This window comes from Prionailurus bengalensis, chromosome B3 (assembly GCF_016509475.1).
Source record: "Prionailurus bengalensis isolate Pbe53 chromosome B3, Fcat_Pben_1.1_paternal_pri, whole genome shotgun sequence".
NCBI lineage: Eukaryota > Metazoa > Chordata > Mammalia > Carnivora > Felidae > Prionailurus > Prionailurus bengalensis.
Window position 1 is genome coordinate 108,109,352 of NC_057355.1, and position 14,834 is coordinate 108,124,185.

Genomic DNA, 14,834 nt, shown 5'->3' on the forward strand with positions numbered 1-14,834 from the left:
GGCCAAGTCATTTACATACTCAGTGGCGCAGTTGTGTCCATAACTTTATGCCAAACCACTGGTGGACCCCACTGCAGTGGAACCAGACTTTGGCTAATGGGAATGCTTTAAAGATGGATTATATCGAGCTCTTCCAGTAAGATTGGGCATGGAAAGGTCTTTGGATCATTGAATTTAATTCCACTATACCTTATAGAGAATGAGGGTCAGATTTTGGAACACCTCAATGAATAAGACACATTCCTTTCCTTTAAGGAAGATGAAATCTAATTTAGCTCTGAGTATGAAGTACAATTAAGTGAATTGCATAATTTTATACAAAGACCAATAGACATTGTTCTAAAGTGACTCCTATTGTCCTTGTATCTGCCAGCCTATGAAATGTTTGTGTGGGTTTTTGTTTTTTCCCTCCTGTTCTCTGTTTTTCCAGGGATAAATAACTTTTTAAACACAAGGTATGTATAAATATAAAGTTTATTTAGCATAGTGTTTAGAAAAATAAGTTCACATCATTTCAGAAAACAAATAAAACACTTAATTGTCCAGGCATAAACCCCTATTACAGTACAACATACATACTTTAGATCTCTTTGGTTGGGTAATTAAGCACAGAAATGTTCTGGGACATGCTCTGTGTGCCATCACCTAACAGTGCAGTAGAGATTCTGTTACCCCACCCCATGATATACATTCTGTATAGATTTTCTCTTTGTGTAAGGCACAGTAAAACCATATTGAGTATATAACTGGTCTCCTCTAAACATACAGTACATGCAACAAAAGAACAAAAATTGAGAACCCTGAAAGCCAAGAGAGTCACATGCTACATAATTTTGATTAATAAAATGTACTGTGATATTAAATTAACATGAAATGTATCAACTAGATACAAAGTAACTGTTAGGCTCTATCATCTAAGTTCTAGGAAGACTTTGAAACATCTTTTGTAAAATGTAATTCTTTTCCCCACAAATTTCCTGAATTATTTATGTTTTTCTGATGAGATGATCTGTCAAAAACACTGTAAAAGAATGAAGAACTTCTGGCTATGTACTGATGCACACTTGCCTAACATGTAGCAGGGCAGGCTTCAACACATGCCCAGTAATCCAACTTTTGACATGCAAAATGCAAGGGCATATACAGGGAGATTTAAGGTCAGTGTGCAATTTAACTACGAATTTTTATCTATGGCTATAACGTCTACCTGCCTTTCATAACACAAGAAAGGCACTGAAACGTGTACAATTCAGTCTTTTCATTACTATAAATATACATGAGCTATAAAACACTACAACACAGGTGTTCTTGCTTGATTGAGGAACAAATGCACCTTCTCTTTAATTGATAAAACTGGTCTTTACTAGATGTAACTAAGAGCTAAATGCCAAACTCTGGCGGATAGAGTGCATAGATAGCCTCACACCAAAAATCCCACAGCCAGCAGCAGGGGTTGGGGTTTGCAGGGAGAGTTTTTACCCTTATTCTGATTCCTCTTTGGGGATCATTTGAGGGTCATTTGCAGCATCTTCAAGCATTGGTTTATGTAAGAGAAATTCTGCCACATGAACTCCAAGGGTTCTGAGACTGGCCCTTGGTATTGCAAAAAACATTTGCAATTCTGTGCAAGGAGATCATGGGGTTTATCTTATTTCATTCACATATGTATGGGCTATACACCAACTGGCCCTTATTTTACTGAAGTATAGAAAAGAACAATAAGTTCTTTATAATGTGCATTGATTCTTACCTGGTATATTGTGTAGCTACCTGGAGTAATTGTAGGGGTATAATTACATCAAGTTGGGAATATGAATGGGTTTCCTAGGTAAGTCTTAAGTTTTGTGCTATTTTTCCTTTTTCTTAAGGGAAAAAAAGAGGAAGAACTGTGAATAAAACAGAGGCTTATTATATTTTTGGAAGACACATGAAACTTTTCCAGTTATATATAAAATATATATAACTTTTTAAACCTTCCCATCTCCCTGATTAGATGGGTATTTTAAAATAATGAACAGAAAATTCTTAATATCTGCAGCCATCAAGTGGAAAAACATCATTTTCATGTAAACTACACTACAGAACCATATAATTAATCTCAGTAACATGATCAGCACACACTTAAAGAAAAAAACAAGCTGTATAAGTAGTGATGGAGTGGAAGAGAACTCGAAAACACCTGACTTTGTTAAAAAAAAAAAAAGAAGACAACTGTAGTTTCAGCAGTTTAAGAACATTCACTAATTCCATAAAGAAGGTGGGATCTGAGTTCTCTAACGAAACAATTGGATAGGGCTCTTCATCTATGCCTGCAAGTTCCATTTGCAATAACAACCAAGGGTAAGTAATCTACGGCCCTTATGCCACATGCTCAGCAGATGGGCACGTAGAGATCAAGAGTACACTCTTCATTCTGATCTTGAAGACAGCAAGATTGGTAATATCTTTTATGTTCAACAACTTTAAGTCATCTCTGAAGAGATCATTTTCTCACATTTCTTGCTTTGCACACACCAGAGACTTTACTCGCTACATAAATTTGCATCATTCCATCTTGTGTTCAGTCCTGATAAAACCTATAACCACAGCTCACAACATGATCAAGCAAGCTTCTTAAAGAAACCCCAAAAGATCGACCTTTGAACAAGACATGATAATATAGTGCAAATAATAGTCGTATGTCATAATGTAACAACTGATTCAAAACACGTAGAACTAAGTTTCACCAGGACAGAATTTTGCCCAAGAGAACTTGCGTATTCTTTGTTTAGTTTAAAATGGTTTTTATAGTCTACAGAATTCATTTTACATGGTATTCTAGGATTGGTATTTCATTGTAATGAAAAGCATCAACAATAATTAGTTGTTCATCAATTTACACCATAAACGTACATAATCACATAAGTGAAACTTAAGTTCTTCAGATTTAAAGCAACTTTGTGGTGAAAATAACCCTGTTAGATAGAAAGAGCCATCAGTGCTTCTGTTGACACTTCTGTACCTTAGTAAGAATAATAAAAAGGCCACAAGGTAAAAAGGCACGTAGAATTCTATAGAAAAAATATTTAAATGAATCAGAGAGTTGCTAAATAAAGAACAAGATGTGAAAAAAAGTACCAAAATTCCAATATTGGGAGTTAGATTGCCTGTTTCAGTGTTATTAATAATGACCCTAATAGACTCCTGATAAAAATCATTACTTTTAAAATCCTACAAAAAGTAAAACTTTGTTGGAAATAACTATGTTCACTTCCTGTTCAAACAATAAAAATAAATTAAACAGTAAGAAAACATTTTTTCAGTTCATAGTGTCTGAAGTAGAAGAGAAACATATACAGCATAAATAAAATTCACTGTAATTCCTCAAATCCTTGCTTATAGGACTAATATATTTACACTCATACTGAAGTTTGTTTCAGAGTTTTTAGTGGAGTTGCAAACTTTCTCAGCCCCACTGGACTATTAGCAAGCACATTTGGAAATGTGTAGAGACAAACCAAGACTTTCACAAAAATATTGAAAAACAGAAATGTATATATTCAAAAAATAAACCCTTAGAATAGTATGGAGTACCATGTATGCTTCTTAACCTCATCAATGCCCGTGGAGTGAAAGTAAACAAAAATAACCGTACTGTTTCTAATGCCGATGTCAGGTGGACACAGTTTTAAAGAACTATCAAGTTCCATTTAACCTTAGAGTTATATTAAGTCAGCCAAATGACACACTTTGACTTGATATATTTCATCTTGTTCCTTTGTCTCCATCTATTTAAAAGAGAACATACGTGAACAAAAAGGCTGCAACAACGCAGTTCTACTCCTGTATATTTAACTGTGATCTTCATGCAGATCAATCCAAAGTCTCTTGAATTCATTTACTCACAAAACTAGTGTTTTCCCTGTAAATGGGAAAATGCCTTATGTCCTCAGGGCTTCGTGAAAAGATCTGCCTGCTGATGCCAAAAAAAAAAAAAAAAAAAAAAAAGAGAGAGAGAGAATGAGAGAAATCAAGTTTATAAGTCTTGCATATCTTCATCCAATTGGACGGTTTGGAGCTTGGCAAGCTCTTTTTTGTCTGTTTCCAGGTCTTCACAGACAGTCTCAACCATGCCCTCTAGGACATACTTGGATTTTGAGTCCAGCATCATTAAGTTGCTTGTGGCTTTGCCCTCAGAATTTGTTAAGAAATTCTCTTTTATATTAGCTACTGATTGCAGAACTAAACGATGTTCTCTGACGAAATCCTGGTGTACTGCTGGGGAGGGGTGACCCACCTGGTCCTCAGCTGTAGGAACAATTTCCCCAAGGGCACCCTGGGTCATAGGGACTGACAATAGATCTTGACCAGTAATAAGGGAGCAGTTCTGAAGAGTTGCATAGTTAGTGTTGCTGACAGATGTCACAGTAGATTTGCTTGCCACAGGTGCAGACATTGGCTGGCTAGCGGCAATGTCAGGGTTTAGCTCGGTGGGATTTAGCAAGGTAGGGGGAGTCAGGGAAAAATTGTGAGTTGGGGATACATTAACTAATGAGGAGGCCAGGGGATGGAGGCCACTCCCCGAGATATTTTCAGAAGACAGGTTTGCATTTATTTGTGCATTCTGATTGACAGGCATCAACTGAGAAAATACCAGGCTCCTCTCCAAGCCCTCCTGTTTAACAGATCCTATAGTCTGGCCTGAATTAGGGACAGTGTATACCACTGCACTGGGAGCAAGAGAGCTCAAGAAAACCTTTCCTTGCTGGACTGTGGTGGACTCACTTGTAAATGTGCTCCCATCTGAAGTGCTTGAATTTACTGAAATGTTGCCTAAAAAAAAAAAAAAAAAGAAAAGAAAGTACAGATTATCGCTGATAGAAATGATAGGGGAAGAAAAAAAGACTTTTTGACACACACGATTTTTCTCAGGTTCAGTAGAATCACCTTGAGCACTCAAAACTACAGATTCCCAGGCTCTACTCCTGAGACTCTGACTCAGTAAGTCTGAGAACAGGTGTATTTCAAATTCCCTAGTAATGCTGATGACATAGTGGGAGTGAGAAGTACTGGTTTAGAAACAAAGTATGAAAAAAAATGTTTTTCCAAGTTCTAATTTCAGTCAAGTTTCCGGTTCATTATTACCAACTTGATTTCTCTCAATCAGTTGATAGTTGTAGCCAGTTCTGCCAGTTAGAACTAGGAAACACAAATGGAAAATAAAATGCCTTTGTTTGGAACAAGTTCAGTAACTGACATAAATGGAAAAGTAGAAAATAGCCATAAAATGAGTTGCCCTGGGGCTTGAAGTTAACCATATAAACCTGTACAGACACGTTGCAAACTTTCACCAAACTAACCATAAAGTAATATCAAGTCAACAGAACATTCAAGAGTTCTTCTTTCTTTTGTTATGCCAGTTCTGAATTTTCAGTGTTGCAGTTGATAGGAAGAATTGATAATAATAAACTGTACTTTTAAAAACACAGATTAATGTGAATAACTAGAGCCAATGCTTCTCTGAAACGTTTATATCTTAAGGCTCTCACTAGAATGGTCTACAGAGACCGGAAACAGGAAAAAAACAAACCAAAACAAAAATCCCCCAGAAACATAAGTAGAATGCTGAGAAGTTCAAAATCAGGTAACTCAGACAATGCAGATGAATTAGAGCCTTCCCCTCCCTCCCATCATCAAATAAAACCCTTTTCTTTTGGAGTCTTTACATAGACCCAGTGAAATGATGGCAATTATCTTGCCACTGTAAGAAAGGTAGACTTGAGGGAATTTTGTGACAGGATTATTCAGATGGGTTGTTTACCCTGATCTTGAATTAGATGTTCAGCAAATTATTATTTTGAGAAGATAGCCCAACGTTAACAGTAATTCTCCCAAAACATTTCTCTTCTTGAATTAGAATAATTGTGATTATATTACTACCTGTATTGATAAATAAATGTTACTGGGTTGTTTTTTTTTATATCTTCCACTTTTTAAGCACCTTAAATGCAAAGGAATATCTTCAAACAAACTAAAACTGTATTTAAACTTTAAATTAAATGTAACCACTAGAAAGTATTTGTCACGGAAATACTGGTGTTAAAAAAAAAAACAAACATTTTTATGTATGTTTGGGTTCTTCCCTAACATGAATGTTTGTTCCAGGCCAAACAAATGAAATGAATCTGACTTAAGTATACTTTAAAATTCTTGTTGAGGGGCACCTGGGTGGCGCAGTCGGTTAAGCGTCCGACTTCAGCCAGGTCACGATCTCGCGGTCCGTGAGTTCGAGCCCCGTGTCGGGCTCTGGGCTGATGGCTCGGAGCCTGGAGCCTGTTTCTGATTCTGTGTCTCCCTCTCTCTCTGCCCCTCCCCCGTTCATGCTCTGTCTCTCTCTGTCCCAAAAATAAATAAAAGTTGAAAAAAAAAATTAAAAAAAAATAAAATTCTTGTTGGCTGCTAAACTGTAACAAAAAACATCTGAAATAGATATTTATTTTGTTATATGTATATATTTGTGAAATTGTTTGCCTGTGTATAGGTGAACAAAACGATAGTTATTTTTTGAGAGAACCATATATGATATGATAGGACATTTCCCCCAACAGCTATTAAATATAAATAAAACAATATCTTTGAATGTGTAGAAATTATAACACACATAAATGAAGGAGGAAAAGCAGATGTGACTAAAACTTGATATGTAAGTATAACTGCACTTGAATTATAATAAATTTAATAATAATTTCAAAATTAGTTAAAAAATTTCAAATGAAACAGGACATAGGTGCAAAGTATAACTTTGTAATGATGGTAAGGGAAAAAAAAACACCCTTGTTTTCCCAGATTATGAAGTGAGTAAAAGATATAGATATTCTGCTTTTCCATATAAATCCTAACTACTAAAAGATAATCTATCTTGTCTACACATTTTAAGGCAAGGCTGAGTATCTGTTTTTGAGAAAGGCTGAATCCCCACATGCTTTAAAGAGAATTGCAGTCCACCATTGCTATAAAGGAACGCTGCTTCCTGGACCCATCTGGTTAAACTTACGCCTTTAACTCACCCAGACAGTCCAAGGATTGACAGCTATGTCATTTGATCTTAGCTATTTTAACTGAAAATGCTTCTTCTTATTCATATTAAATGTCCCATTTTAAAAATTAGCTATTAGTTTGTAATAATTTTCTGTGGTAGCATATTTCTAGATTACACATGAAAAGTATTTCTGCTTTTCTTCTCCCCCAATGTACATACCACACTTTTTGCTCCAACTTTTTGTCTTTAAACTGTTATCTACTGTTTGGAAATTTCCTAAAGAGAGAAGAAACCCTGTGGTTTCTTATATTTTTGTTGGAAAGTGATTTAACTTTAATCCTTTCCATAACTTGAAACAACGAAGAAATACACAGTATGCTGCAGGAGTTTTGTGTTTTCCTACCATTTTACCTGAGAATTGATGTTAGAGAAAGTTACTCAACACTTTTTCCATTAATGCCTCAAATAAGCTGAAGTGGGTCATAGTGGTGCATAAATTGAGATTTTTTTGATAAAGCCATTTTACAGGAAGTTGATCTTTAAAGGGAGACAGTTACTTATTTTGCTTTCATAGAAATCTGGACATTCAGATTTGCTTACAGGAAGGCAAACCTGCATTCACATCCCCCACTCCTAAGTTTAAGGCACTATGCAACCTCCATGGGCATTCTCACCATTTGTGTTTCTATGTACAAAAAATGACACAGAGCCATCCAGACTTGCTTCAAGTCAGTGAAGAAGTGGCATAACAGCCTCAGGCTTCCTGAATTCCAGATCAGTGTTCTTCAGCAAACTGCCTTTAGCAAAGCCACAAACACATAAAATAAGGCTAACCCACACATTTGGTGGAGGGTGGGAGGGAGGGAGAGTATACATGCAGAGCAACAGACACCCTATCACATACTCATCCGGTTTTCCTTTAGGTCTGATAGTTTTAATTATAGGAGGAACATGGATCAAACACAATTGATCCAGTCTTTTTAGCTTGCTCTTCTAAAACACTCCTTGGTCAGATAGAAAATGCTTAGGTAAAGTGTACACATTCGTACCAACTGCTTGACGAATTTTGTGTTCTTAGCAATATTATTAATTTTTAATCTTAAAATGTCAAGCAATGGGTTATTTTGTAAGCACCAACTGACTTATCATATTTCTATAATTGTAGAACTGGCAAGATTTGCTATGAACTGTATTTTTCCATTCAGATGTTAGGAAAATAAAAGCCCATCTCCATGATGCCAGGGAACCAACCAGACTGGATATTACACGGGTGTTGTGAAGAAGGAGAAACAAATCAAGGCTCTTCTACAGCTGTGGCAGCCAATAAGGTACCTGAACAGTAACATCAATCTACAGCTCTCACCAAATGTGTCATTTACAGCAGCTGGCTAAAACATTCACTAGTGCATTATGGTACTGAATGAGACTTTTACCTTGTGAAGCTGCTACTGAAACAGAAGGCAGCTGCAGTGGAGAGAATCCAATGCTCCCATTAAGGAACTGGCTGTTTGCTCCGGAATTGGGGATCTGGACAATGCCATACTGGTTAATTTGCACTGGTGTAGTAAAAGTCACCACAGAGCCTCCATCTTGGGAAGCCACTGTTTGAATGCCTTCTCTTTTTACCTCAGTGCTGGGTATCAGCCCTGGGAATGACACAGGGGCACTGGGGCTGTAGGAAGTGGTGGCTGCGGAGTTAGCTGAAGAACTCTGGAGGACTTTGAATTCCTTCACATCCTGGGAGGTAGACCCCAGTATGTCACTCATGGATATACCATTGCTCACAATGTTTGATGCAATTTTTGGTGGGTTCAGTGACACTGTCTGTGTATTTCCCACATTTAATCCATTAAGGATAACTCCATTGGGTCCCTGAATGAAAGAATTACCATTAAGAAAGACAGGTGAAGTACTTGGTACCAAGCTTCCATTCAACAAAACTCCAGAAGAGCTTAATGATATCTTAGCATTTCCAAGTTGCTGCATATACACTGGTTCCATGTGACTGGAAAGGCTGAGGTTGGTGACACTATCCGATGAACTGGAGAGTGGATGAGGAGACAAGTCCTCATGGCCCTTGCTGGATTCATCTTCAGTGCTGGGATTGCCATCTGACTCACTGCAGAGAAGGGGAAATCAAGACATTCAGAAGGTCAGAGGGATGACATTCTACCTAGTGCCATTTGTTTAGAAAACCAACCTCTAACCCCATTAAAGGTAATATTTTAGGAAAGCAGAGCAGGAAGTCTTTAGTCTTGTTTAAGTTATGAGGGCTTTCAGCAGATTCTAACCATAAAGACAGAGAACGTGGGAAGATAAACTCTCCTATCCCAATCATTTTACCAATGATAAATTCAGGGAAAGTCCAGAGATCTGGAAGATGTAAATTCAGCTAATAGGATTTTCATAAGAATTATATATACGTTTTCATAGCACTGAAGTTATTCCTTCCTGTTAAATTATGCTGCTACCTATACAACGGGGGGGGGGGGGGAACCTCACTAGATGAGGCGGTCGGTCTTTCCTATTAGGAACGCCTTGCCCTCCCTTCAAACCAATTCCGATTAGTGTGATTTTGGAAGTAAATGAAACTGCCGAAGGAGCAGGAGGTGGGAAGTGTTCAGTTTTGTTTGCCAGTTAGTTAACAAGAGATCATTTTCTCACCTGCTCCCAAACTTCTACTCCACCAGACTGACAACTCTCTCAGTCAACAAAGTGGCTGTCCTTGATGTAGGAAAGGCACTTTCAACCCAAGAACTGTTATGTGCAGTCGCCTTTGAATCCAAAAGAAGCCATAGGGGCCTATTTAACATACACCATCCAGTGCCCTGGTGAGGTGGGAGGGAAAGGGTGTGGGTCACTCAGCAGCCTTGTAACCATCAGACCCCTTCCCCAGCACCCTCAGTCCTTCTGCTCCAGACAGGACTGGGTTCCTCAGCTCCCCGACTTGGGAGGAAACGCCAAATCCGGGTGAAGGGTGGTGATAGGGTTTCCCATTTGGACTGAGGCTGGGCGAGGGGGGGAGAAAGGGGCAGTTAGCTGCAGTTTGGAAGCTTGGTGCGACTTGGCCCAGTAGAGGATCCCCATCCCTGCAGTGCCCGGCGGTCGGTTCGCTTTCATGCGGAGGGGAGGGGATTACCCGGGCTTTGGGCTGCGGGGCCAGGAGCGCAGAAAGCGCTTTGATTTACGAGCTGAGGCTGAGCCGCCGTCGCCGTCTGCGAGGGTGACTCACCAGGGGTGCGGGTGGGAGGTAGATCCGGAGAGGGGCCTAAACCAGGCAACTGGGCCGGGGGCGGGGGTGTGGGGTTGGGGGGGGGGGGAGGCGCGCAGCCTGCAGAGTGCGGCTGGGGAGAGGAACGCGCCCAGCCGGGGAGCGCAGGCTGCAGGGCAGCTGGCCTGAGCGCCACGCCCGCTCCCCACCCCCTGCCTCTGGCCCCGAGGATTCCGACGGGGCTCCAAGCGATGGGATCCGCGGCCACAAGCAGGCGCGGGGTCACCAACGTGCCTCCTCTGGGTGTCCCCGCAAGTCTGCGGAAGGATGCACGCAGGTCGCAGTGCGCGTTTTGTTTTGGTTACCGGGAGGCACGGCTCGGACACAGCGCCTCCCTCCCTGCCTTGGGCGAGGAGCTCCAGAGCCGTCGGGCCCCGGCGGGGGTGCAGGGACAGGAGCGGCAAGGGCGGGCCGCGGCGGGTGATCACCTTCGCTCGGCCGGGGCGGGCTTCCCGGCTCCCAAATTCCTTCCCTGGGCAGAACCTTCGAGCTGCTTTGGGTTCTTTCTGTCTTATGCCCGCGTGGCTTGGAGACACCATCTCTCCAGGCGACCTTCTCCTTAGTTCGCTCAACAATACACAAAACACTCCAGGTGTCTGACTCGAAAGGACGCACAATAGAGGTGGAAAACCCGATCTTTCCCACCAGTTGGGGGTCAAAAACCCTGCCAGTCAAAAAGTTGAAACCCGCCAGGGTGGGCGCTCAAGGAGGTGTGGAGCTGATAGCGCCCCCACCCCAACCGCTGTCCCAGGAGGGAGCCACGCAGGGTTGGGGGGCCGAGGAAGCAAGCCCTCCAGCCCCACTGCCCCGGCGGCGCTGAAATCCGATCCGAAGGAGTTCAGAATCAGGTTTCAAAACACGGCAGAGCCCAGCCGCACCAACACCCCACGTTGCCGCGGCCACGAAGAGAACCACAGCGGGCAGGGTGAATGATTAACTCTGTCACATAAAACCTCGACGTCCCCAACCCCCCTTCTGAAACGCCAGCCCCCATCGACACTCTCCAGCGTCGAGAGCGGCCACCGCGACCTCCAGCGCAGGCCTGGGGCGGGGAGAGGGGCAGCCGAGCCGCGGAGAGGGCGGTCAAGGAGCGCGTGCACGCGCCGGGACGGTGAGACCCGGTGGAGGTGCAGACCCCGGCCCGCCCTGGCAGCCCCGGTGGGCCTCGGGCGGCAACGAGGGCTGCCTTTCCGGCGCCTACACACTACACACGCTCCTGCGCCCCTCCAGACCCCGGGAGAGAGTGGCAACTTCAAAGCCAGCGGGATGGGGGTGGGAAACTGGGCGGCAGTGACCAGCCGAGGTGGGGGCGGGGACTGAGACCTAGGCGGGCGACCAGAAACTTCTGGGGGGAGGAGGGGGAGGGGGAGGAGGGAGGTTCCCCCGCCTCTCGCCACCGCCGTCCCCCCCTTCTCCGGGTCGGGGAGAGGTGGGGGGCGGGGAGAGGTGGGCAGCCGGACCAGGCTGGTGGGGAAGGTAAGCGCCATGTTTGCGAGCACTTGGAGGAAAAGAAAGCTGGGAAGGGGGTGGGGGAGAGGAAGGGGGAGGAGGAGGAAAGTTGGCGCTCACCTTTTGGACTGGGTCTCTGAGGGGTTCCGATCGCGCTGCCGGCGGTTCTTGAACCAGTTGCTGACCTGGGTGAGGGAGAGGCCGGTGATCTTGGCCAGGTGCCGCTTCTCGGCGGGCGAAGGGTAGCGATTCTGCTTGTAGAGCTCCTTGAGCGCGTTGCGCGACTTCTCCTTGAAACAATACACCGTCTCCTCGCCGTCCCAGATGGTGCGGGGCAGGGGGAATTTCCTGCGCAGCCGGTACTTGTCCACGGCGCCCAGTGGCCGGCCGCGGGCTCGCTCGGCCTCGGTGTAGCGCGCCTTGTACCAGAGCTGCTGCAGCAGCGGGTGGTTAGCCGACTCGAAGCTGTGGCTCTCGAGGATGCTGTAGAGCTCGGGGTAGATGCCCTGGTGGAAGGCCACCAGCGCCCGCGCCTTCAGCAGGCTCTCATTGCCACGTAGCAGGTCGCTCTGGGGCAGGGACCACAGGAACCGGGCCAGGCGGTCCAGGTTGCCCCCCTGCTGCAGCGCCTCGCACACGCAGGCGACATGGTCGGGCGAGAAGGCCAGTGGGGTCTGCGCGGCGGCGGCGGCGGCGACGGCGGCCGCGGCGTGGTGGTGCCTGCCCAGAAGTTCCGAGTGGAGTTGTACCTGATCCGCCGCCGCGGCCGCCGCTGCCCCTTCCTCTCCGCTCACCCTGGCGGCGGCGGCCGCGGCGTCCCCCGGCTCCAGGGGGAAAGGGGCTGGAGCCGGGGGGCTCAGCCCCGCCGCCGCCGCCGCGCCCCCCGCCACTTCTCGGGGCGCCTCCTGCCCTTCCGAGGCGCTTTCCATCCCATTCTCCTGCTTGATGTCCGCCGCACTTGCGATCTGCCCGGTGGGGGAGGAAGAGGACATTTTTTGTTGTTTATTTTCCTCCCTCCCTCACTCCCTCGCACTCTTTTCCTCTTTCTTTCCCCCTCTCTTACTCCTCCTTCTTCGTCTCCCTCCCTCCTCCCCCCCTCCGGAAAGCCCACTCCCTCCCGCCCGGTTTCGGCTGGATCTGGCCGATCAGGTTTCCCCCCGGCCACGCAGTCACCATTAAGATAGCTGCTAGAGCAAAGTAGTGTAAAAGGATAGCTGCTTTCTGCCGTTCCCCCAACGTGACTCCTCGGGTTGCTGCATACTATATGGCACTGGCGGCCCGGCCGGCCCGGCCGCGCCACCTCATTGGCTATTTCGCATTCAGAGGGAGGAGGAGACACCGTTTCTATCCCTGTCGATCACCCGCCTCGCACTCCACCCCTTGCCTTTCCTTCTCCCCTGACCCCCAGGCACCTATACCTGAAGGGAAACACCGACATTCTTTTTAGACCGTGCTCCTGGGCGGGAAATTACCTAATGTGGCCTGAAAACTGGACAAGAGACTCTTTCAAAGAGAGTCCTTAGGATTCCAGCGGGAGGATTAATTGTGTGGCCTTAAGGTCCGGACGCCAAACTCTTAACAAAGAGACCACCGTCAAGCATCCAGGTGACAAAATTTCAAAGGAGACAATTCAGAAGCTTCTCTATGTCCCTAGTCCCCTTTCCCTCCCTTTGAGAGATGTCTTTGTCAAGGATTTTGTATTCAAAAGGGTCCAAAATAGAATGTCACTAGGGAATGTTCCCAGGGGGAAACATTTATGGTAAATTAAAAAGGGGAAAGTGCTTGAAAATCTTAAAATAAGCTGTATAAATAGCCCACGGAGGAGACAAAAACAAGAAGACTTCAAAAAGCATTTAACCTTGACTCACCTGGAGAGCTGGCAACACAACTGTGTTGAACACGGTGCAACTAAGCATATAGAGTATTGAATCGGTGTGCTTAGCTCAGTGAGTAGGGTAAGGTGGAAGAGACTTAAGCTTTAGATTGTTATAAAGCATGAACATTTAAGTATTCTGTATGAACAGATTTTCTGTAAGTGTGTGTATAGTTCTCTGAAGGTGATACTCCTCCATTCTAAGTGCAGGTGTCTTCCAGATCAGTGCAGGATCAGCAGCCCTTTCAACAGCATAGACAGATGGAAGGCTGCCCTCTGGTTTGAGGTGAAATGCCTGGGGGTGGAGTCGACTGCTGTTTGCAGTTCTGTCTCTTTCTTGGTTTGCATGAGGTCTTAACTCAAAAAAGGATGAACCCACCTCTGCTCCTCTGATTTCTGTGGGTCAGTTAGGTCCACCTGATGATGCTCTTTCTCAAAATCCAACACTTTAATGACATCATCCTAACATCATCCTTCACGGTGGCCTTGTGTTGTTTCTGCTTCCCAATTACCCAAAACTGCCTATTTCGGCATATTATAAAGCAGCTGTTTAGCTTACCTGCTGTCATGATCAACTTGGTGAGGTTTTCTTTTTCGTGGACAGGCTGCATTTTATTGCTGGTCAACCAAGATGTCATTTGATTTTGGACTTGACTTGCTTTTGTACTACCCTGATGAAGCCAGCACTGATGTCTCTGGTTGATTTGCAATTCATAGTCATAGACCTTGTGTTTTCACCCCATTGGAAATATCCAGTTAGGTATCCAGCTTTAGGACAATATCCGAGGTACATAACTTCCTTGAATTTTAAAAAATATGCTTTTTGTTTTAGAATAATTTTGACTTACAGAAAACTCACAAAAGAGTATGGAGAGTTCCCACCTACTCTTTACCCGGTTTTCCCTAATGTTAACATTTGAGATTACAATGATATATTTCTCCAAACAAATTAACATTGGTGCAATATTATTAACTAAACGGTAGACTTTCTTTGGATTCACCAATTTTTCCATTGATGTCTGTATTCTATTTCATAATCCAATCCAGAATACCACATGGCATTTTGCTCCTTGAATTGTTAAAGCATATTTATCGGAGCAAAGTAGACAGGATATAGTATGGTTTAGTGGAAAAAATGTGGACTTGGGGATCAGCTAGCTAGACATAGGTTTAATCCCAGTTCTGCCATTTATTAGCGACTTGAGTATAAAAAGTGCCTGGGA

The 14,834-nt window shown here is 44.1% G+C and overlaps 1 protein-coding gene across 1 annotated transcript; it reads right to left on the reverse strand.

The window, feature by feature from the left end:
* Positions 1-456: 456 nt before the first annotated feature.
* On the reverse strand, positions 457-13,581 carry SIX4 (SIX homeobox 4). Its single transcript, XM_043556299.1, has 3 exons — positions 11,859-13,581; positions 8,452-9,137; positions 457-4,812 (listed from the first exon to the last, which is right to left on the reverse strand). The coding sequence occupies exons 1-3, from the start codon at positions 12,728-12,730 to the stop codon at positions 4,016-4,018; spliced, it is 2,355 nt and encodes a 784-aa protein (XP_043412234.1). The 5' UTR covers positions 12,731-13,581; the 3' UTR covers positions 457-4,015.
* Positions 13,582-14,834: the final 1,253 nt, after the last annotated feature.